Raw genomic sequence first — 24583 nt, 5'->3', positions numbered from 1 at the left:
CACTTGGACCATAACATACTGTACATCAGCTGCTCCCGGTCAAAATTCTGTCTCTTCAGCAGAAGACATCAACGATGCCACTAAACACATCCTTAAGTAAACTCCAATGAAACGACAAGTACAACATCAGATGGACACAAGTTTGATTTTATTGCGTGACAGATTTATGTTTGTTTTACAGATACAGATCTAGGCTTTGTGTCCAAAAGCAGGAGGATTTTGGTGATTTTTGTTATGGGGTTAATTTTTAGACAGAGACAGAATGAGAAGGCAGCGTCGCTGAGCACACGCTGGGCTTCTTCATCCTGGCAGTCTGATTCAAAGGCATGAAAGCTTAGTGGGAATTAGTTTAATTATCTAACAAAGATTGAAGTAATATGTGATCATCCACCACCATCATTCACCAGCCAGTGAGAGTACCCTCTTTTCACTGACCTCAGATATCTTTATATTTGATCAAAAAGGCCAACCTCTACATTGATAACTGTCTCATAAAGCTGTAGATGAACATCTCGAAATGGTCATCTATAATGATCATTCATATGATAGCTATATATATTTATATATGTATAGCTTTCAATAAAGACAAAAATATTTATGAATTTGCATGTATCGTGCCACATGAAATTGCCATATATCAGTTCACCTACACATTCTCCTGAGTATTTAGGTGCTCTGTGGGGAGTAGAGATACACTTTTTTGCCAAAATGTTTATAAATCTTCTTAAAAGTTTCACCAGCTGTCATGTTGGTACATGGAAACCCTGTTTGGCCATCGTTTTTCCTCTGGGATCTGTGTTAGCACCACATTCCTGTGTCATGGCTTCACCGTAGTGACCAGAACTTTAGAAGCCAACAACAATTTATCAACAGCTGTGATAAATCTCAACAACAGGATATATTTTACAACAGAGTACAGATAAAAAATAAAGATCGCTGTCGTAGATTACACCAGATATGCACATTCAGTAAACACGTGAAATGGCAATCTCTTGTTGATCGAGTCCCAGTGCAGATTCCCTCTGATGGAACGTCATCAGTGGCTTCATCTGTGTGCATCAACAGTTTTATTTTTCAACATGAACCCAACATAAAATAGAATAAATAACAACAATTTATGCATATATAATATATTGTATCATATCTGGGTAAGATATTAAAAACCTTAAAGCAAAAAATATTCCCTTTCATCTCAATTACACATTTATACACCATCTTGTATCCCTTTAAAGGCTTGCTGTACAGATAATGAGAGGTGTACAGCAGACACGCTTTGGTCTATAACAGTGTTCTTATGTGCCGGCCTATGCTGAACAAGTGGCAGAGACCAACGGAGGACTGAAACTGCCGTATCAGAAATATGTGCAAAAACATATAAATGGCTGAAAGAATACATCAATATGTCAATAAATTCAATTAAAATAAAATAAAAAATAACTATATTCAATAAAACGTAAAGAATGTGAAGTGAATAGACATTTTTCACTTTAATATTCAACTGCAGTCATTTAATTTAGTCTTAACAGCTTGACTTTTAAATTTCAAATTTTTTTATTCAATCAATTCTTTCTTGTTTCTTTCCTTTTAAGTTTTTCCTCGTTTATCAATTATGTTTTCTTTTCAGTTTAACTGTTGTCATTTCTGTCGTCACTATCCAGAAACATGTTAATGCCAATCTCATAATTCCCCCCTTTGGATTTTTCTCGGGCTGTTTATTTTGACCGAGCAGATTTATCTCAAAGTTTCCTTTTCACTTTTCTCCGTCTTCGTTTTTACATTTTTACATGTTTGCATCTCTGCCTCATTATGCAAATGAGGGAAGCCGTCAATTGATTTCACATTTGTGGTATAAATTATCGCATTAACATAATTATTTTAAATTTTAGATGCCTATGTTGACATATTGATTTACTTTTCGAGCCATTTACACATTTCTAATCAATTTCTGATCATGTCAGTTTTAGTCCTCCTTACATCAAACCAATGTGCTGGGAAAAATTTTAACAAACTGTAGTACCAGAGGAATCCCCCAGGTAGAGCCAGAGGAGCATTACAGGAGTGTACAAAATCCTTATTTTTTCCCTTTTGTTTCATTATAGGAGTTTTTTCACTCATATGATGAGTTCCCCTTTAGAGATTACAAATCCCTCAAGAGTTTGGGTGTTGTTAAAATGGTTCATTAAAAATAATCTAACTTCCAGAGAACCCGACCTTCTGCTACTCAGCACAACAGAGAAAGCCATCTCCCATTCTTTGCGTCACATAGAAAGCAGCTACTGGAGTGTGATGTCGTGACTGGACTGGTTTGATTTAGGACAAAAAGGAGACGACTGGTAAGAAAAGGAGAAGTTTGGAGATACCGGTGAGACAGAGGATATTTTGTTTTTTTATTGTTTGCTGTTCAGCTCCTGCCTGAGCCGGCAGCCCACTGCTGTGATGAGGGCAGCTCCTTTCCCACTGCCGTCCTCTGACAGCAGGAAGTTGACGGTACACTGAGGAGCCAGTTCATTAACAGTCTGGTGCATGATCCCGGAGAAGCTAGACAGAGACAAGAGATTTGACAACATCTTAGAAAGAGATGTTAAAAACATGAAAATTCAGGAAAAAGTGACTGCCTAACTGAGACATTCAGTTGAAAGGTGAGGTCACAGTTTGCTTTCCTGGACCTAAATCAGCCAGAAGATGTTGGAGCAAAACTCAGCTGTTACATTTTTAACAAAGTAAAAAACAGTAGTTTATATATTCAGGTGAAAATCACCCTCTACATGTTCTTCTGTCAATCTTATTATGTACTAAAACTTAGATGAAAATCTGACTGCGCAAGTGATGGTAAATTTCTTGGATTAGGCAATTAATAAATATAATACAAAGCTTTATGTTTTGTTGATGGAACGCTATAGCTGACACTGGCACAGAGGAAAATCAGTTATTTTCCCCCTTTCGTGCAACTACCAACGTGTCTCATATGCAGCTGACATAACTGAAGCATGACTCGACATGATCAGTATGTACAGCACAGTACTATGTAATTGACACGCCTGCTGTCTCTCTCTTTGTTATCAAGATTAAACTAAATCTACCAAAAAGTTGGTGGAAAGGTAGAGTATGGACAAAGAAAGAACAAGTCAAGTTCCTTAACTTCCTGTCTTTTGTACTTTGATTTAGATAATCAGGAAGCACATCACTGCTGCTGTTAGCGCTGATGTTTTTTCTTTAGAAAGTTTCAGGGACTCAGCAGCAACACATAATCAAATTTCATTCAAGATGGATGAAAGAGAAAGGGGAAATGACAGATTACTTTAATATGGGGGAGTCCCTCCTCTGGCTCATTACTGAATCAGCCTGCCTGAATAATCTGATTTAAGGAATTGCAGTGAAATAAGTAAAATTAATATATCATAATTAGGATTACTCTAATGTATTACTACAGTTTACTATATCAGAGAATGGCCAGGTCACCGTGTGTTACATCCCATCTTGACTGATAAGGATTACAGGATGTATACAGGTATAAACAAGTTCAATTTAAGACTTTTTAAGACCTTTTAATACCACTTCTAAATTAAATTTAAGACCAAACGTACGATGGAAATACGAAGTATTTCCAAGTAAACACACTGACAGTATGGTAAAATGACAAATGACAATTGAGTTTAAGAACATCGGCTAAATGTGTGTCATGCGAAAAGATCACAAAAGTGTCATCACTGTCCTAAATTAAATTTATTACAATATTTTCAGAACATTTAAGTCCCGTGAACAAATGCTTATAAAATCAAGTAAATATATTTAAAAAAAAAATACTGTTCCTTTAGAGCAAAAAGAAAAATACACAAATATTTAAGACCCATGCAATCTGTATTTAAGACAATTTAATACTTTTTAAGGTCTTATTTTCAGGAAAATTGATTTACGACTTTTTAAGACTTTTTAAGGACCCGCGGCCACCCTGGATTAAATGTTTTTTTTATTGTGAGACGTTTTACAGTTGAATCAGACTTACTGTGGATGTAATTTGTACAGTGTCCCGTCTACTCCCACAGTGATGTTCAGATGCTCCAGTCCACGGTTCTCCCTAATCTTATCGACCACCGCTGCCATTCCTGCACCACACAGCTGGGCTGCACGATGTGACACTACTCCACATACCTAACAATAAAAAAACATTATCGACGTTGCAAAACTTTCCAGATTGTACCTGCCAAAGTTGCCACAATTCACAAAGTCAGCAAATGCTTATCACTTGTCAAACTTTAAAAATAAACACAACTTTAGCATGTCTGTTTCACCCTTACTGCTGTACAGTCACATACTTTCGTGTCTTTCACAAGATAATGATAAAGAATAGTAATAAAGGTCTCCATCTCTTTCACTGTGCACATGCCTTTATGAAGGTTTAAGTTTGAGATTGAGTCAGCGCGTGATTAACTGGTGGTTTTTGACCAAAAAAAAGAATTAGAAAAAACATTGTGGACATTGTTATCCCCACTCCAGTGTGTCTATCGTACCTCTTTAACAATGATACTGTCATCGCAGGTACTGTCCAGCCCTAAGTGTTGCAGGATGGATCTCACCTGCAGCAAAGCCAACCTGTCGCTGGAGAAGGAGACACAAAAAGATTAAGGCTCGACAGAAAAGAAACAAACTGAACCAGAAATAAAAGTCTGAAGATGTATGTTAGGTTGTTAACGCTTTAAGACATTAAAAAAATTGTTTAAATAAACAATAGCTATGGTGTTGGGTCATGTTGTGTTGCAGAGAAAATATACTAAAATTAGCACGGTAACCAGGAAGTACCAGCCTGTAACCTGGGAAATATCATGTTATACCTTACAATGTGGTAGTGAGCCAATGCAGCATCAGTTTCCCCTGAGCTATTGCATTGTTGTTTATACAGTCTATGAATTTCCATGCTGGTTAATGATGATGAAGGGTATGCATTCAGCATATGAAAGTGAAAACAGTTTGGTTGAATTTCCTTAAAAGCGCCTCTTGAAAAATCAGCCGGCTTGGGTTTGTGTTCACCTGTTACCACGATCAGGCAACACTGAGGACTGAAGAAAGATAGAATTTTTCCTCATTCCTAAGTCCAAACTTAAAACAGTTCATGTGTAATGACCCCTATCATAAATCAGGTGCTGAACTTAATTACCAAGGTTACCAAACAGCAAAATGTCCAACATATAATCTTAGAAAACCAAAGAGCATTGAACTAGAGCAAAAGAATCTCTTTAAAAAACAAACAGCTCAATACAAACATTAAACTTTGCTCAGAGCCTTTCAAACAGCTCATCTCTCAATCTCAGAAAAAACAGAGCTGTGCTCGCATCGCAGGGACTCTCATGCGGGAACGTGTTGACCCAGCTGCACTGCACGAGAAGAAGCTAGGAGGCACACGCAGAGGGAAAGCTGCAAGTTCAGAAACTTCTGTAATTCAGCCCCGGCTCATATTGCAGCTGATTGTTGGATCATTTATATGTTGTGGCTGTGTATAACAGTGTCCTCCTCACTGATCAAAGTCGCCCTATAGTCAGTGCTTAAACACAAATATATGTACATCACGATGAAAGGTTATGAGCCCTTTTCTACTCCACCATTTTCTACACAAAATACCTTTAAGGAAAAGAGCTTCAGAAACCTTATGACAATGATAGTCATCATGTTGTTGAAAGTTTCTACCTCTGATGTAGTGACTTTCATGGCTGAGAAGGATGAGAGACAAAGCTTTAGCACAGTGATAATTTCTTACCTCTCTATCTGTGAGAGGAACTTTGTTTCAAAGATGCTTCTGGTCTTCAGGGTTTCAGATATTTGTCCTCTGAACAAGAATCCTTTCTTGGTCATGTCGATGAGGATATTCCGTACAATTTCACCCAGGTACATGCCACTGCACATTTTCTCATATCTACAATACGAAACAAACACACAAAATATTGACGTAAGTCACACACACATGCATCCCGTTTAGATTTGAAGTAAACCAGATAGAACTGAACGTTTTTTTTTTTGGGGGGGGGTTGACTTTAAAGGACAAAACATCTGTTGGGTTTATGCAGCACCTTTGTTTTCCTGGATTAAGAGAGAGGTCGTCCACAGCACGGTCGTATTCCGTCCTAATGTCGTCAAGGCATCCGTTGTCTCCAAAAGCACCCCACTCCATGTTAACACACATCTGACCCTCATCACCCTCGACCATCTCAATGTTCCTCATCTCCTCTACGTAGCATGCATTACTGCCAGTGCCTGTAATCAGAGCCACACATCAGATGGATAGAGCACAGAAAGTTTAATATTAAATGTAAAGAGTGAATACGAGGTGAACTAACCAGCAATGAGTCCAACCTCGCAGGTGGGTTCTTCGTAGGCACAGGTCATCATGGTTCCCACCGTATCGTTGACTATAGCCACTACATCCAGGTCAAACTCCTTGAGAAGCAGCACATAATATGATGCTCAACGACAGTGGACATTTTGCACACTGCTACTATAAACTGAATCATGCTGCTCCTCATATCTTACCTCTCTTCTCTTAATAGCATCCCTCAGTAGCCCCACCACATCCTCTCCTTCACAGTCTGTCGCCTTGAAGCCCTTGGTCCATGTCACTAAGATGCCCTGCACACAGACACACACAAGCTCTGCATCACATGTGACAATTTCAAGGACCGTCGAGCCACTCGTAAGGATTGGCAGGCCAACTTTAGAAGTGCTGCAGGTTTAAGAATCTCTGGTAAGTCACACTGTTAAGTATACAAGAGAGGAAAGATGGCGGAAAAACTCACTGCGTCCAGGCTAGTCTGTCTGCAGGGGAAAGAGAAGGTGAAGCCCAGAGGAAGACGTGCATTCTTCATCCCCATGTAGTCCAGGAAGTCACTGATACAATGCACAATGTGATCAAATAGCTGGAAGAGGAGGAAAGATATGATATTTGATTTAAAAATGTAATTAAAATTTAAAGGGACCCTGTTAAATCTGTTATCCATGCATGTCAGTAACCCTATGAAGCCAGTTCACTGATTTTACATCATTATCGAAAAGTAGCTTTACACTGTGAGGATATCATACACATACAGAATAGCGCTTCCTAAAATAACCAAAAGATATCAGTTTTGGACAATAAGAGAGCAATGACGTGCTGAAAAGTCAGTCTTAAGGAGATGTCTGAAATCGTAGTTAGTAACATTTTTATGCCGACTTTCCTGCCGTTTGTCCTGAGGAGTCAGAGCGAAGGCCTTCTGCAGTGCACAAAAGTTACGTTTAAATGTATCCTTGAGAGGTCGGTAACATAATGCTCAGCAGGTCACTCTCCCTGTTTGTCTACCTCCACCCTATCCACCTTCTTACCATTGTTTGTCCTATTTACCTACCTCTGAATCAACAAGCGTCACATTCCAACCTCAAGCAAATAACCATAATCCTTACTGTACTGTCTATTAAGAGGATTTAAATTCAATGCTTTTCACATACACTCCTGTCTTTCACTGTAATGCCCTGATTGCGCAAGTTCATTCAGCTGCATACGGATTAAATGGTTGCAAATCCGACGGGTCTCACCTCCTCTCCTGTGCCCTGCATGACTTCCATAGGAATAGCATAGATCTTGTTGTGCATCTCCACTGTTCTCTTCTTCCCAGAGCGAATCTTGACCATCAGAACTCTGAAGTTGGTTCCTCCCAAGTCCAAAGCCAGGAAATCACCATTCTCTGTACACATAGAAAAGTGGACGGATACATAATCAGCCATGTAACAAAAACCACCCACACCTATCAAACTAATTTAGAAACAAATGCCAGAGGAACCGACCTTCTGCAACTTATGCTGTGGAAATATGAAAAGCATTTTTAAAATAATACAAGATCAGTTCAAACAACGTCTTCCTGTGTGGTACTGACCATATGAGTAAAATGTTTTACAAACTTTATTAGCACAGATATAATGTCGAAAAAAAAAAATTCAAAGGGTCAGACTTTTTAGGGATTATTATGGGATAAGGGGACTCCCAGTCACAGTGAAAGGTGACATGATATGGATCAATAACAACTTTGTATCTTGCTAAGTAACGATCTTAGCTGTTCTCTGTTCCCCAACAATGTGCCTGTCACAAATCGTGATGCTGCACAAGTTCAAGTATGAGTGTGTGACTGTGTGTGTGTTACCTGTGCCGTCAGGGGTGCTTCGCACAAAGGTCGGCAGCATTTTGACAGTGGCTGAGTCCTGAGTGCTCTTCGAAAGGCCATTTTGAATCTCTATCCTCATCCTCTTCTTTACCTGGTAGCGTTAATAAATGATGTTTTCATAATTAGAGTTATCAAAATATTGTGCTGACACCCAGTGAGTGAATACACACACTAAAGTATCACTCTGTCTTCACCTCCAGCAGCTGTTCAGTCGTCAGGCGGAATTCAGACAAAATTTCGGCAATTTGACGTGATTGCTCGGCAAGCCTGTAGGCCACGGCTGTCACCATGGCAGCGCCCTTTCCGCTGCCACTCTCTGAGAGGAGGAATCGGATATCGGAGTCAGGGACCAAACGTCGCACTGTCCTATGAAGACGACGGGCGTATCTGAAACAGATAAGAGAGCGTAAGTTCTGAACGGGGCTTTTAAAAAGAAAACTCCTGACTGATAAAAAGCATCAGACATGCTGATGAAGACAGAATAACATGCAACCAAACATGGGATGTATATTGAACCTCCAAATTAGGGACAGACATTGATAATGGGATGTCATCAGTATTGGCTCATAATGACTTTAAAGTGAAATATCAGCTTCAGCCAAACAGCTACAATAACAGAGCCACATTTGGCCTTATTGTGGTTCAATTCAGCATGGTCACTGAGAGACAATCAGCAGATTTGCTCAAGCATGTTTTAAATGAGAATGAAAGCATTTTCTACATTTTTTCCCGAGTGACCTTATAAATTTGAGCCATTACAATAAAAGTAGAAACGATAATATATCGAGTGCACCATGGAAGAGGCTCAACGATGACAAAAATGCAATAACATACATTCTGACACTAGATGCATGAAAGCTGTCCTCACTGATTTTAAGTGGTATCAGTTGTATAATGTATAAAAAACAACTCAACCGAGAGCTGAACACATTTTTCATTTCCACACACTCACTGTGGGTGCATCTTGTACAAAGAGCCATCGATGCCCACAGTGGTTCTGAGTCGGGCCACTCCTTTGTTCTCCTTCAGCCTCAACAGGATCCCAGCCAGTGCGGCAGCTACCAGGTTGGTAGAGCGGAAAGAGACGATGGCACAAACCTGAAGTAGGAAGAACAGTAAGGGGAGAAATCCATCATGCAGCACGCCCAAGTGTCACTAGCAAGCAGAGTGATTCAGAAATAAAGTTGTGTTTTGTAAAGTCTTTCAATCGTATGAGGAAAATCCCTTTTTTTTAAAAAACAGAAAATTTTTAACGTGTTCATGTGCAATTTTCACATGCCAGAATGTCACATCAGTCATATCAAGTGAGAAAAGTAAAAGCATGACTATGTTACAACAGGTCTCAATGACTTTAAGTAAAAAAAGAGAATAGTTACAACAACAAAAATTATATAAAAATACGCTAAATCAATTAATAGAGATCAGGTTTTAGGGGTTTATTTGTTTAATACAATGCTGTCCTTTTAAAAGGACTTTGCATACTTCTTTAATGAGCTGTAGATTTTCCCTTATTAAAGTATGATTCAAAAGGTATTAAAGCAACAATACACACATGCTGCACAGCGATGCAGTCTTCTGTTGAGGGCTCCACACCAAGTTTGCTCAAAAGCTCTTTTGCCTTTGTCAAACCCTCCTTACTCCTAAACAGGACAGAGGTACACATATATAGAGACACCATGACTGAGTGAAAACATTTTAAATGATTTCTATTTTCTATGACTACATGACAAAGCAATGGATTTAATTGTCTTTAGTCCTGCGGTGCGACTTACTTCTCTATGGCTGAGATATGTTTGGTCTCAATCTTCCCCTTAGTCAGCAGCTCTGGGGTGATCCTTCCCTCGAACAGAAGGCTTTCTCTGGCCATCTTCACCAGGATGAGACGAACCAACTCACCCATGTACATCCCACTGACCATCTTCTCAAATCTACAGGAAACAGCAGACGTCAAAATTGGCTTAAAACATCCCAGAATTTGTATGAATAAAATCAAATCGTCCTTTTTCCAACAGACAGCTGTCTTTTCGTGCGTAAAGATGCTGTTAGTTGTGCTTAAGAGCTGAGGTGAAGCTCACGGTCAGCTTTTTCTATGTTTTGAAATAATCACAGTTTATATTACTATACAAGGGATACTTTTGGTTCGACTTACAGCTGTTTGCCTGGGTTGAGAGAGCCTCGATCAATCTCTCTGTCAAACTCTGTCCTGATATCTTCCAGCCTGCCGTCGTCTCCGAACGCCCCCCACTCAGTGTTCACACACATCCTGCCCTCGTCTCCCTCCACCAGGTCAATGTGACGCAGTTCCTCCATGTAGCACGCGTTGGTACCTGTACCTACAATCATAGATTTACATAAAAATAATCAGTGAATTCTGTCATACCCTTGACGATGCTAAATACACTCCTGAATTTGTTTGGTCCCTGAACTATGCAAAAGCACATTACCTATGATCATGCCAACTTCACAGCGCTGGTCATCGAAGCCACAGGTCATCATCGTTCCAACAGTATCATTTACCACTGCCATGATGTCAGCATCATAGTCCTGAGACCATTGAATGCACACACGTGTTAGAGAGTTTTCACAGCTTTGGCTAGACGTAGTCTTCTCCATTCTGCATCCCGCTTTAAAATCATTAAATCCATTACAGACTAAAGAGTGGCGCCAAGTGACAGCAAAAGAGACAAGATGAGACTCACTCCTCGTTTCTTAATAGCTTTGTTGAGCAGTTTGACAACATCCATCCCCTCCACTCCACTGGCTTTAAAACGCTTTGTCCATGTTATCAGATACCCCTAGAGACAGAGAGCCACAGGAAAATGAGAAAAGACCAAGAGTTAATGCTCAGCTGAGTCTTGGTTTGGTCAGGCTGATCCAGGCACATGCACAGTCTTACTGTACATGGCAGATCTCCCCTACAGTTGTTGCAACTCTTTGCCACAATTCTACGGGTAGTTAATCAATCATTCAAACGTAGGGTAATAAATCCAGCACTATGTGGCTGATTGTGTAGTTTACCTCATCTAGTTTGGTCTGCTGGCAGGGGAAGGAGAAGGTAAAACCAACTGGGAGTTTCTTGTCTTTGATGCTGTGTTTTTCCATGAAGTCGCCAAGACACTCTGCCACATGATCGAACAGCTGGAAGAGATGCAGAGGAAGGGAGAGGTTGTATCAGATGGAGCTTGAGAAACGCTGTGTGTATGCGTGCCTGTATTTTACTAGAAACCCACTCTTGTTCCAGTGCCGTGAACGATGTCCTCTGGTGTGTCATAGATTTGACTCTCCATCTGAACGGTCTGTTTCTTCTCGTGGCTCACTTTGACACGAAGGATCCTGAAGTTACTGCCTCCCAAATCCAAAGCAATGAAGTCTCCTTTCTCTGTTGAGGCAGAGAAAAATAGGAAGAAGGGGAGAAGATGAAGGGGGAAAAAGGTAAGGAGAGAGGGAGAGAAATGTGAGCAGATTAAGATGCATGGCTACAGGCTATCTTAGCAAACAAATACACTTCCCACTGTGAACACAATGTGTAATCTATAAGCAACATGAAGAATAGGAAAAAGAATAAGAAAAAGTTATGTCTTGATGTTGGGCCAAACAACCACCTGTCATTTCAATTAAATTCAGTGTAGGAGTAGGTAATAAACATTCTTGTTTCTTCATGTACATGCGTGTTGGTGTGCAACGCAGCAGGTTTGCTTCACAGTATTCTTGTCTGCTGCAGCCTCCTGTTAATGATTACCACAACCAGAAGCTTTATGACAGCCTGAAGTTCACCTGGTCATAAGCTTATCAGAAATTATGACTTTATCTTTGTTTTTTTCCGTTTGATTTGAAATAAAGTTAAAATATCTTTACAACAGCGTCCTGTCCAAGACAGTAGCAGCTACAAAGTTTGATATGTTCTCAACCTAAATGATCATGACATGACATTTACATGGAGGCAAAGTTATTATTATTATTGATTATGGAAATTATCATATAGTGATATATAGTATAGCGACAATGGGAATCAGTTAAAACATGTAAAACTTCATGTGTTCATTCATTCATTTTGTGGAGCAAAAGGAACAACAGGCCTTTTTTCTCAATCCAGAATGAGATCTGAGAACAGACAGTAGGGAGAAGAACACTGAATGGAGTCAATAACTATGAACTTTATAGGATAAAGATATGTACGTATAAAAAGCAGTACTTACAAATAACATAAAATTCTTATATAATAATGGTATAATGTCTTTCTCTCTTTACCATATAACTTGCTATTTTGTCCAGTTAACATTATCTGTATACATGAATCCTGCTTGTATGTATTTCTTTAAGAGCCATAAAGAAACATTTGCTACATTAAACGGAATCTTGGTGGCGTTTTACGGAGTTGCACATTGCATTCAAGTCTTTCTGTCTAAATTATGGCACTAGGCCATGTGATTGATTTATAGCTCCCTGATTAGATAAAATGCAGTGATAGCTGCTTATCATAGCTCATTCATAACCTTTGACTCAGATAGGGCATCGACATTTGGTAAAACTGGCCTCTAATTCAACACAGATGTGTGCTCGCTTCTTTCCACTCCCACTTTTCTACAACTGTTCAGCGATCCAGTTTAAACAAATCAACCTGTACAGACAGGATGTCCTAGAGTTAAGAAACTCTTACCGTAGTGCGGCCTCCGGACACATAGTTTAGAGTGGAGTCCATTACTTTGTAAATAAACAATCTTCAACTTTACATGCTTATTCAAACTGCCAGCAACAGTGACTGTAGAAAAAGACATCTAGACATGTTGCTATGTTTTTCCAGAATAAATTCTCTCATAGAAATATTTTTACCTTTGCTCATTTGTGTAATTTCACATCATCCCGTGCTCTACTTTTTGTGCAAATCAGAACACAAGGTCAAGTGCAGTTCAGCTGGTGGCTGAAACTTTATCTCAAATACACTAAAAACAATAAAGAAATAAAATCATTTCTAGTGTTACTGGCTTCTATAAAAATAAGACTAGTTACAATTTAAGGCAATGAAAAAAAATCAAATATTTCTAGAATGGATGTTCGAGTCACTGTGTTACTCTGGGGGAACAAGTAAAACACCAGCGGTGTTACTTTTGATGATGATGAATTTACTGTTGTGGCTTGCAGTGAAAAAGATTCAATTCAGTTCAGTCCACACTCCATCACCACACAGCAGACTGGTTGAATTATGATTCCAGCAGCAGTTGCTTTGACAAATGTAAACACAGTATCTGTGGCAGGTGAACAAAAGAAGCTGATTTCCTGCTCTGTCTGACCAGGTGGTCATTTCAGAGAGCAGAGAAAAAAACAGAGATGGAAGTCGGCAAGTACATATGCTCATGTAGTTCTAATACAAATTCCAGATACTTTTGCCTTTCCTGTCATGCCACATTATACTCAAACTTCACTACCTCTCAGAGTACCCTTTATATATATCTAACAGCAATAGTTTTCATCATTAAAATTACTTAAAATTAATCCAAGTATAGCTGAAAACATTCAGTTAAAGGACAGAAAATGAGCAACTACTTTTATAATCACTGGGAGCAACTGACTCTTATAATGTGGTGTTGTGTTAACTTTACTAAAGTACATAAATGCTGTATCCGACACTCAATGAAGCAGCAGCAGTAATGCTTTGTTATGCAACTTTGTTGTGCTAGTACGTGCATCACTTTAACATTACAACTGATGTCCACTGTGACGGTCCTCTCCAACAATGGCTGCAGGATTAGTGTTAATCTCTGATTTGTGTGTGTAGCGTTTTACAGTTCAGTGTACAATATGCTACAGCTCTCACGCTCTGGATAGACAGAATTACTGTACAAAGTTAGAACAGATTTGCTGGAGATTAGAAACGCTTTTTGTTGCTTCAAATATTGAGCTGATTATGGTAATAAAATCGCCACCTCAATTCAGGTGGAAGGAAGCTCTCTTCCTACACTTACAAGAGATTACAAAATTCTGACTCACGTTCAAGTGAAGGTCAGAGAGACGGCAGTGACAGCACACAACAATATTTAGGGGATAACGGTCAGCACAAAGTTTAAAATGCGTTATGCCTTTAAATAAAAAATACTGCAATGGATGTTTAATACAGGCAAGAAGGGACTTCCTGTCACCTTGTTTCTGCAAAGCAGACTAAAATCCTCCCACAAAAGGGTCACATCAGGGTTTTGTCTATCAGGATTAGTATTATCAGGATTATTACTTGGTATGAGATGACCCAGCAGCAAAACTGTGTGCAGTTTTTGTGCTCTTGAGTGTCTCCCACAATTTGAAAGTGAATAAATTAGATGAATAGGAAATCACTGCATGCATTTTCCACAATTTATCAGTGTCCACTTATTGACTGGTATTTAGCCAGATATAGTGAAGGCTTAGATGCACTAACCTGATCCATCAGGGATTGATCGCACAAACGTTGGAAGCATCTTCAGTGCAGCAGTAGCATTACTGTCCCGACCCAGTCCTTTGGCCAGCTCCCTTCTAAACCGCTGTGTGATGTCCAGTAGCGTCTCATCAGAGAAACGCATGGAGTACAGGTACTTATCGATCTGAAAATCGTACATCGGAAAAAATATTACTTTTTTAAACCTTGACCATTAGTCCTCTCTGTTACGACAACAATAAAATCAATGAGGTCAAAAAAGTACCACATATCTTTACTAATTTCATTCAGCTATATTGGTAATATAATGAGTGACACAGCTTCAACACAGCAGGAGCTGAAAGTTCAGGATGTGTCACTCAGTCCTGGAAACAGGACACAAAAGAGAATTCATTGATGCTTTTTTAATTGTACGATGAGTCGGTGATATGCCAGGCATCAGTTAAAAAACAAACAAATTTACAAAAGATTCAGATAAGGCACGACACCGAATCAACAGATAAAAGCTGGGCAGATGAAACTGCCCACCTCTGTGGAAGACACAGCAAACAGCATGAGCTGTTTGCACCTTAAGGAACAGGATGTTAAACAATTCTGGTGAAATCCGCTATTGCATCACAGACTGCAATGACGTAAAGACCCGCTTTATGATACGAGTGAGACTAACCAAAAGCAGACCACCACTAATGTTTAACTCTGGTCAAAGGTCAGATCATCACATCATTAAATAATCCAAAAAGTGCTCATGTGTACTGTGACGTCCAGGTTGAGAATGCTAGTCATTGTAAAATCCGTCAGCTAGGAATGTTGAAACTTCCCGTTTCAGGAGTCACAGATTAACTGTTTCCTGTACAGCTCTGGGTTTCAGGACAACGCCTCAGCGGGTGCGAGAGTGTTTACAGGAAGGCATTTACATCTGTCAGCCACTGAAAAGGATTTTACAGGAGAGAAAACATGTGTGCAGACACTGAAGAGCTAATTCGGCTTGTTTCGAATTTCTAATAAAAAAACACCTTCGAAAAATATCTAAGTGAAAAAAAAAAAGTGATGAAATGTAAAATGATAGGTAAGTAGAGTCTGGGTGTTAAAAACGAGAAGGATGTGCCGTCACGTCTGAATGATGCAAACGAGCTCAATAGTTCCAAACATGAGAGTGGTACCATTTTACTGTTAACAACACTACAGGTGTTACATTCCTTATATTCAATCTAAATGTGGAGTCTGTGACTGCGATAAAATCTCATTAGCACATGCTTCTGTCAGATAAAAGCTCTACAACATCCTCCCCTCATGATGACATAACAGTGAGCCCAAAGCATCTGTTTAATTACACCACAAAAACACCCACAGTCACAGCAACATATCACTCCAGTCTTCCTGCATTCTACACATATCCTAAAAATACATTCACTAAATATCATATAAAGGATAAAATGTGAAAAACAAGTTGAAATCAAACCAAATACTCATTATGTTTTATACTATACATATTATACTGTTGACGCAGTCACATGAAAAATAAAAATGCACCCTGTTTCATATTATGAAATAAGGTTTTACAAAACATGCTGTTCCTCACAAAGTCTAAAAACTGGGTAAATAAAACCTCAGAGGAACAACAAATTATAACTAACACCACATCATTTAATCAACAAAACCTAAACTACATTTGGAAAAACTATGAAACTGGCTTTAGCGTCGATACCTTGAAATGATCATTTTCTGTATGTTGTCAGTCTCTTGCAACATTGGGGAGGGATGTTGCCCCACCCTTCTCGACAGTGTTGCTTCATATCATTGATGTTTGCTGGCATTCGTTTATGCACATCTCTCTTAAGGTCCCACCACAGCATTTCAATCAGGTTGAGGACTGGTTTTTGACTGGGTCATTGCACCACCATGATTATTTTCTTTTTCAACCATTCTGCTGTAGATCCTCTGGTGTTGTTGGGATAATAATAAAGATGTCAAACAGATGGCCTCACATTTGGCCATAAAATACTTTGGTCTATGGTATTCTGGCAGTCAATGCAAGGTGCCCAGGTTTCAGTGGCTGCAATACAAGCCCAAGCCATGCCATGTTCTTTTTTTTATTGATAAAGAAAATGATTTCTCCTGCAACCCTACCAAACAATCCATACTTGTTCAGTCTTTTTCTAATTGAACTTTAATATTTCACATGATACCTGAGGCCTGTAGAGTCTGAGATGTAACTCTTGGGTTACGGTCTGACTTTGGGGTGAACTTGAGGGACGCTCACTCCTGGGAAAACTGGCAAATTTCTTGAATGTTTTCAAATAGTCAATCTTTCTCAGGGCAAAATGATGGTCTCAAATAGTTTAGAAATGACCTTATAACCCTTCCCCGAGTGATGGGCAACAACAATTGCTTCTCTAAGATCATTGCTCGTGTCTTTCCTCTTTGGCATTGTGCAAACACACACCTGAATGCTCTACCACCAAACTGCCGAAATAGATATTCTATAGAGGTGCTCACACTTGCTGATGATCAATTGATCAAGTTTATTTCATTATCTGCACCTGGCTGCTACTTACCCTCTTGATTCCCATAGGCAGCAAATTATGTACTTAGCTTTTCACACACTGCTTCTGTATTTTTTGTACTTTTTCCATGAATAATTACACAATGCTATATGCCATGTGTTGTTCATATGAGGTAGCATTTACCTAGTTGGAAGACTTGTCAGGGACCAGATTAGGGACAGATTAGGGACCTTTGAACTGAAAGACGGTGTATCTTTTTTATATGTGATTGTATGCATACACATTAACCATGACTTGCATTGGTATAATTTGAACTGGTAATCAATACACACCAATTTGGTGCCCTGCCATGGTACTAAGTACTCTCGATGTGACTCTTAACATCATATAACAGTAAAACAGGTACACACAAGCTATTACATTTTTACAAGAATTTCTTTATATGCCCAGTTTGACCCTAATCAGTTATCTAACATGACAAAAATGAAAGTAGGTTTTGGGCAAAGCTGCTGTACAACAAATTCCTGCATCTGACACAAACAACATTACCTAACTACATTACCTTTTTCCATCTTTCTGTTTTTATTTAGGGGCTTCATTAAAGTATAGAATTACTAGATTCACAGTTGGGAGTTATCCTTACTCATTTCAGTTGAATGTTACGTCGCCCCTCAGTTGAGCTGAAACAACCAATATATATTACCTCCTGGCCCTTTAAAGCCCCCCCCGCCAAAAAGAGCTCACTTCCTTTTGATTTGCCAATAGCACCCATTGCGAGTGAGCACCACCTCGTCCTGTTTCAGGTGGGGACGTTAGAAGGCAAACTGTAACCTAGTAAGTACTCAGATCTATAAACATATGCTCAAATCTGAATTTTACCTAGAAGATGACACTGGGTGGCATGAACATCTCCAGCAACAAAGATTACAACAGGGTGTCTTTGCTTGGTGTGTGTAACACTCATTACCTATTCATTTTCTAATATAATGTTGGATTTGGTCTTTCGCAAGCTGCAGATAAAAATGTCTTATTCTATGATCCTGTTAGGTGAGCATCTTGGAAAAGTACTAAAATGCAGAGTGAAGTGGGAAACGTGTCGTCAGGAAATACCAACAGTCACACAGCTATTAAGAGGCTACTCTGCTGTCACCAAATTAATATATCATATAATTTATCTGTCTACCGGAGAACATTTAATACCTACATAATTCTCTAGCAGACATTGAGTACATTTACCAAGAAGGCTGTAGTTTGAGATTGGGCATCATGTGACTAGACCATATAAATAAATCTGATACGGATAAATCTTTTTAGGGCACCTTGTTACAGTCACTTGTTGAGACTCAAGTTGGAACAAATTAATCTCTGTAATAAGAAATGCCCGCTAGTATTAGTGATTCAATCAGAGCCAGGGTGTCTTCACATAATGGAAATTCAGAACAAGTCAACCTACTGAATAAAACGTTAAACAAACTTTAAAAAGCCACCTATTTGTCGGTCCTACTTTGACAAGTGTGTTCTGAAGATTTTGCTTTCCACGTGAAAGACCAGCCAAAACACAAGAATCCCTGAGGATCCCTGTCCTGGACAGATAGTCTTCCACTGCCTTAAAGAGGTATTAAAGGTTAAATCAATGGCTGCCAGCTGTCCAGCAGCTGAGGCAGCAAAGAAATGTTTCTACAAACATACGTCACAGCTGGTAAGATATTCTTCTGAAAAGATTTTTCTTTGGTGTTTAACAAACATATACACTTATAATGTTACCAGATAACTCCAGTTTTTATTAGTCTGACCCTGCCCGGGGCATTATATTCTGAAGGGCAAGGACTTTGTCTATATGCTTACTGGCAAACTTTAGTTTTGCACTTAAGTTATTTTTGGACAACTAAGGCGTTCACCTGCTATGCCTCCCAGGCTGGTCAACTTTGAGCAATCTCACTCTGATTGTGGATGTCTGACCTTTCACACCAGCAGCTGCAAGAGTTATCTGCAGACCCTACGATATTATTTTTGGTTCTCTGAAACATCTTTTTACATCAGTCCACTCTTTGACAAAAGCTGCTGGTCTGGGTCAGTCCTAGATCAGTTAGCACTCGTTTGAAATCTACCCCACTTGCAGAAATGTCATAGGCCAGTAGCTCTTTAGGTCTTTGTTTGCTGCCACCACATATTTCAATGACAAAGAGAACTCCAGACCCTTAGATGTCAGAGGTTTGAATAAGATAAATTCCACCTGGCACGTCCTAATCATTAGCACCACTCTGCAACCCCGGGTTTTAATCTAGTAGAAGTGCACTCACTTTTTCAATGTGACTGGCTTTGATTTTTTATTTTTATTTCAGTGAGTATAACATGTAAACGAAGTGTGAGCTTTTGAGTTTCTTACCTTTATTATTAGGCACTGTTGATCAAGGGCTTACTTTTTCAATATATTCAAAAAATCTATTCAGGGGAATTGTTGAATAGTTGAGTTTTTGGGATGTTCATTTTCAGATGACTGTGAGTTTTGTTCAACTAACCGTGAATGAGGAAAGTAATAGTGCATTTATCTGGCATCAGTCATGTGTACCAATCTAGGAGTCAGCTGATGTAAACCCATTCAGATCCAGACCCATGTAGATCCATTCAGGTTTGATGCTCTGAGCTGTTTCGGTCATCAACTGTAGCGACTCTAAGTGCTTTTATCTCTCCTTTCATCTCCTCTGCGGCTTCTTAATTTCAGTTGTTACTATCAGTCGAAGCTTCATTCCAAAATAAAACACTATTGGATAACCACTCATGCATGAGGGCTTATCTTTCTGTCAAAGAGCATTATTTAAAAAAAATTTCACTCATTTAATTCATTCTAAACCTTTTTTTGCCCCATAGCTAACCGACTAGCATAAGACTGTGTCCTTTGTCAAAATGGTGATTAAAATAACAATGTGCTTCAAGTGAGGCAGTTGAATAAGAAAAGCATTCTTAGCTTTACTCAAACAAGAAGGTGTTCTCAGCTGTCCAGCTTGATCCTTTGTTATAGAGAGGAGGACTAAAATAAGTACCCCCTGACTCCTCCTTACGCTATCAGAAATACACCAAACCCCACACTGAGTGCAGTTCTTGCTGCAGCACAGAAATTAGCATGTCTGACTCAGCAGTCTGCAGCGAATGCTCATCTGATCTGACACAGCTAACATGAATATCTGTGCCGGTTGGTTGTTAAATCATCCAGTTTCTCCACTTATGCAGAGCAAAGGGACATTCCCTGAGGTGAGATGAGGTCTTTGTTGTCCGAAAGCACGGTTTCTGTAAAGGTCATGTTTACCCCTAAACTCAGCTGTAATGACACAAGCTTCCCTGACACAACCCAGATCTTGGTTTGCGTCTCAGAGAAATCACGCTCTTTTCCCACCTCCCCCTCCCTCCATTCTCCTTGTCCTTCTCCTTTCTGTTTGCATTCCTCTTCTCAACAATGCCTTGGTCTCCTCTTCACCGTGAGGTTATTCAGGGAAACCAGACTCCACTGTGTATGTACATGCTCCGCTATGCTGTGCACACGCACAGCCTCACCATGTGGAAAAATACTGCCCTCTACACTGCCCCCTCCTGTACGTTCCCTTATTTCACCTTAAGCACACACCCACACACACACGCGCGCGCACCCACACACCCACCCCCCAACACACACGGAAATGCTACGTTGGAATCCTACTAACATCACGGAGTGTATCAAGAAGTCAGTCAAGGACACTGCAGTCAACTGCGTTGACAGGAAGCACTCAAATGAGTCCACCTGACAACTCCGGACACAAGCCAGTTCGTCTGAATATTTCCTAATGGTGATGTTACCTGAACACTTTCACTTACAGCCACTCAGATGTTCAATTGTTTTACAATATCTCAACGAACGGAGTTTTATTTAAGGTACAGAAAAAACCCTGCTCTCTGAAAAGCTCCACAATAGCTCCACACCTTCCATTGTCTGCGACTGTGTTGGTGTAAGCCTTCTCCTGTCACCTATGGTCACATGGCTCAAAGCTGGCCTATTTTAGGGAGGCAGGGAGAGGAAGAGAGCAGGAATAAAGAGGATAGGGATAGGTGTTGTATTACACGAGATCCTGGCTGCTGATGAATGTAATTTACCCTTACAGGCTGACTGTGATCTGACTTTGGCTCAGCAGGTACAGCTGGGAGCCACAGCTCTGAGTGTCCCCCTTTGCGAAAATCAAGAGGCAATACAACTGAACTGAGAGCACCTAGGGTTCGAATAAAGGAGAATAAAACAGGAAGGAAATGGGACAGCTGTAAACTTTTTCCACTCTTACGGGAAATGACATGCATTTGATGCAGTTCTTGGGTGACATCATAAAAGCGTCCTTAAAGGGACCCCGTTTCTTTCAGAATGTAACTCATGAGCACATGTTCAGAAATGGGCTTGGAACGATGTCGAAACTTTGAGACATTGCTACGACCACAGTGTGTCTGGAAGAATTTTCACCTACCGTGACTCTGTTTGACTTTATGAATCTAAATGAGTTTTGTTTTGGTGCCTGGCAACGTGCTTTTACGGCACATTCAGTCACGGGCTGGGGACTCAGAGGGACTAGAAAAGCTCATTTTTGCTAAACACACACACACACACACACACATAATGCTCTAAGGTCAACTAAAACTGGTCCAGTCAGTTTTTTCTACCAGATGTCAGAGAAGGGACTGCTCAGCTAGAAATGAAACAGGTACATTTATACACACCACACCTCATCACGCTCTTGCTCAAACATTCTTAAGTCAGTGTTAATAACTTAGTAAAAAGCGCTCGAAGCATCAACTTCTGCTCCAAGTACTTCTTTGTCTCATTTAAAGTCTTATCAGCTCTACCCTCGTTCTTATATGGGACACACAAAGGCGTTGGGAAAGGTAAAAAAAATACCACACAGGCACTGATTCCTTGAACCACCGGCTATTGATCTTAGTACCACCTATTACTGAACTGCATAATTTATTTGATTTAGCCGATTTTCCACCTGCCATTCCACTGAACTCCCTGAGAAATGAAAGTACACACGCCATTTGAACAAGAGTACAAAAGAAACTCGGCGACTCCTGAAATTACTTTACTCATTCATGTCAAGTTCTACCCTCTCACCCCTCTGCTCATGAGGCCTGTCATCCTTCCCACTGACTTCCTCTCTCCTCCTCTTCGCCACACCTCTTAAATCTTACATCATGGCACCAATCACACTCTCGTGTCATGCCTACTTACTTTACAAACACACCCCTGTGCAGTTTGTCACGTCTCACTAAGCTAGGTTGATTCAAATTGTGTTATGGAAACAAATCTCAGCCATCATGAAACTTTACAGTCTTCTCCCAAAAGCATGAATGTTTCATTTGCTTCTTCATCTCAGACTTACCAAAATGCACAATAAAGGAGTGATGAACTCAAAAAAAAACAGTCAGCGACACTATGATGGAGACAGTACAGATCAACCCGGTGACCTCTACAACACAAGCGGTTCTCTCCTCTCTGATCACACTGTAGCCTCCACATCAGTCTCCCACTCTCAAAGGCACAACAAACCACATCAACAATGGAGGCCAAGGAAACAGACTGCACTCACCTTTTTGACCTGGTCATCCTTGAGCTCAGTGAAGTAATAAGCTAGTAGCTGGGCTGCAATCATTTTGGTCCTTGTTTCCTCTCACACACTCATGCAGACTAAGACGGACTCGCTCTATGTCACACTTTTACAGCCTCGTTCAACTATAGATGGAGGAAATTCCAAACTAAAAAACCTTTTAAAAGAAACTGTGCTCTAGCCCGGATCGGTGGATATAATCTGTCACACTCCGCAAGAGATAAAAGAATATCCTGAGTCCAATCCAGGGTAGTTTAAAATAGACAGAGCTGCTTCATGTGTGGCTAAGACCCAACAGCTCTTCCTTCTCTGTGCATGTGAGTGAAGCCAGGAAGCATGGGTGAGACAGCAAGTTTAGCTGCAGAAGAGAAGAGGGGAGGTGCCACGACACGGGCCCTGCCCACTTTCTGTAAGCTCATTGGTTTGGTAGCGTGAGTGTCTTTGATGGGAGGGGGAGGACTAATGCTACATCCTCTTTACTGTGGTAGGCTGGTCTGCTGACGCCTTGGAGGCAAACTCAGTGATGGAGGAGGGAGAGGGGGACAACCAAATTAGTGGGGGAGGAAAGACAGGGTGGGGGAAGGAGGAGGGGAAGGCCAGAGGGAAACGTTGGTTTCAAGGAAGTCATAAATGTAGATTCTGTGTGGCTTTTACTATCGATATGATGAGTCACAATGGCTTGATATTACTCACAGCGCAGAGTAGCTCTCCAGTCAAATGTCATTCAGCTGAGCAGCATGTGCGGCAGAGGAGAGAGAGTCACACTTCTTTGTGGAACTTTCATAAGGGAGAAGCTTTCACACAGTTTAGGAACACAACATTTGGAAGTGCACTTCAAGTAAACGCTGTGGCAGAGTGTGGCAGGGCTGAGAGTGCTAAACATGCCTCTCTTCCTCGAGGCAATGCGAGGGGCTCTTATATGGGAAATGATAATTACACTCTAGCAATAGGTTTTTCCATGCTGGACAATCCATGTGCAAATTAATCAGCATCTACTCTGCCAGTTGATTCAAGCTCTCTAATATATACTTATACCACTGTGCTACTACGGTGTAAGATATGTGGCCTTTTGTTTTACAGGGCCTTTACAACGGTAACAATGAAGGATCTGCCTCCCTGTGTGTGAGAGTGCATGTGTTTGTTTCTGTGTCACTAGAGCTTACACAACAAACTGGATGTTTGCAAAACATCCAAAAAAGAAAGAAAAAAGTGACCTTCTGGGTTTTTTTTGTTCGCCTTTCTACTCCTTAAGTCTTGAGTAACTAAACAGAGGAGCCCACACCCGCCACATAGTGTTGTTCACCGTGCCTCCAAGTTCCTAAATTAAGAAGGAAGGCCACTCTCTCAGTCACCCCAAGTCAGCCCTTCCCACAGCCAATAGCCGCATTCGGACTGTAGGAATCCACGGGGCCGTTTTTTCCCACATTAGCACATACAGGAACTCGGGACCATCGCCATCAGTTCCTATAACCATTTTTAGCTCCTTCTCCGAGGTCGGGTCTTTTCATGGTTCTATAGGAACACATCTGACGGAGGTGTTTGGTGGTTGGTAGCTACGCCCCATGTTGTCACGGCTGAAATGTTTCCTCATACGACACAGACACAACCTGCGCGTGGTTAATAAGTTAAACTTGCACGTTGTCTCCTTTGTCTGCGGCGCTCTGCTCTCCTTTCTTCCTTCATGAAACGAAGAAGTATCGCCTGCGCTCGAACCTGACTCTTCCAGCCTCGATTGTTAGACGCCCGATGTGATCCATGATTAATATCACCATCATGCAGACCATGAACACGGTGGCCTCCCCGCTCTCCATATTAGCTTCTTTGTGGTGTTTTTTCTTCTCTCCTTACTTTTCGTGGGTTTCGTTTTGTTTTGTTTTGTTT

At 40.4% G+C, this 24583-nt stretch overlaps 1 protein-coding gene across 1 annotated transcript; it reads right to left on the bottom strand.

The window, feature by feature from the left end:
• Positions 1-129: 129 nt before the first annotated feature.
• hk1 (hexokinase 1) lies at positions 130-23043 on the bottom strand. The gene is made up of 21 exons (XM_075462446.1): positions 22685-23043; positions 14584-14746; positions 11408-11556; positions 11196-11315; positions 10877-10972; positions 10622-10721; positions 10327-10510; positions 9950-10105; positions 9730-9817; positions 9130-9275; positions 8372-8564; positions 8157-8268; positions 7555-7703; positions 6783-6902; positions 6520-6615; positions 6327-6426; positions 6060-6243; positions 5750-5905; positions 4509-4596; positions 4004-4149; positions 130-2538 (listed from the first exon to the last, which is right to left on the bottom strand). Exons 1-21 carry the CDS (start codon positions 22745-22747, stop codon positions 2388-2390), a joined length of 2760 nt encoding a protein of 919 aa, XP_075318561.1. The 5' UTR covers positions 22748-23043; the 3' UTR covers positions 130-2387.
• Between the last annotated feature and the right edge of the window lie 1540 nt (positions 23044-24583).

The sequence above is a fragment of the Odontesthes bonariensis genome, chromosome 1, assembly GCF_027942865.1.
Source record: "Odontesthes bonariensis isolate fOdoBon6 chromosome 1, fOdoBon6.hap1, whole genome shotgun sequence".
Lineage (NCBI taxonomy): Eukaryota > Metazoa > Chordata > Actinopteri > Atheriniformes > Atherinopsidae > Odontesthes > Odontesthes bonariensis.
The sequence above is the reverse complement of the archived record's forward strand: the minus strand, read 5'-3'. Positions and strand labels throughout refer to the sequence as shown.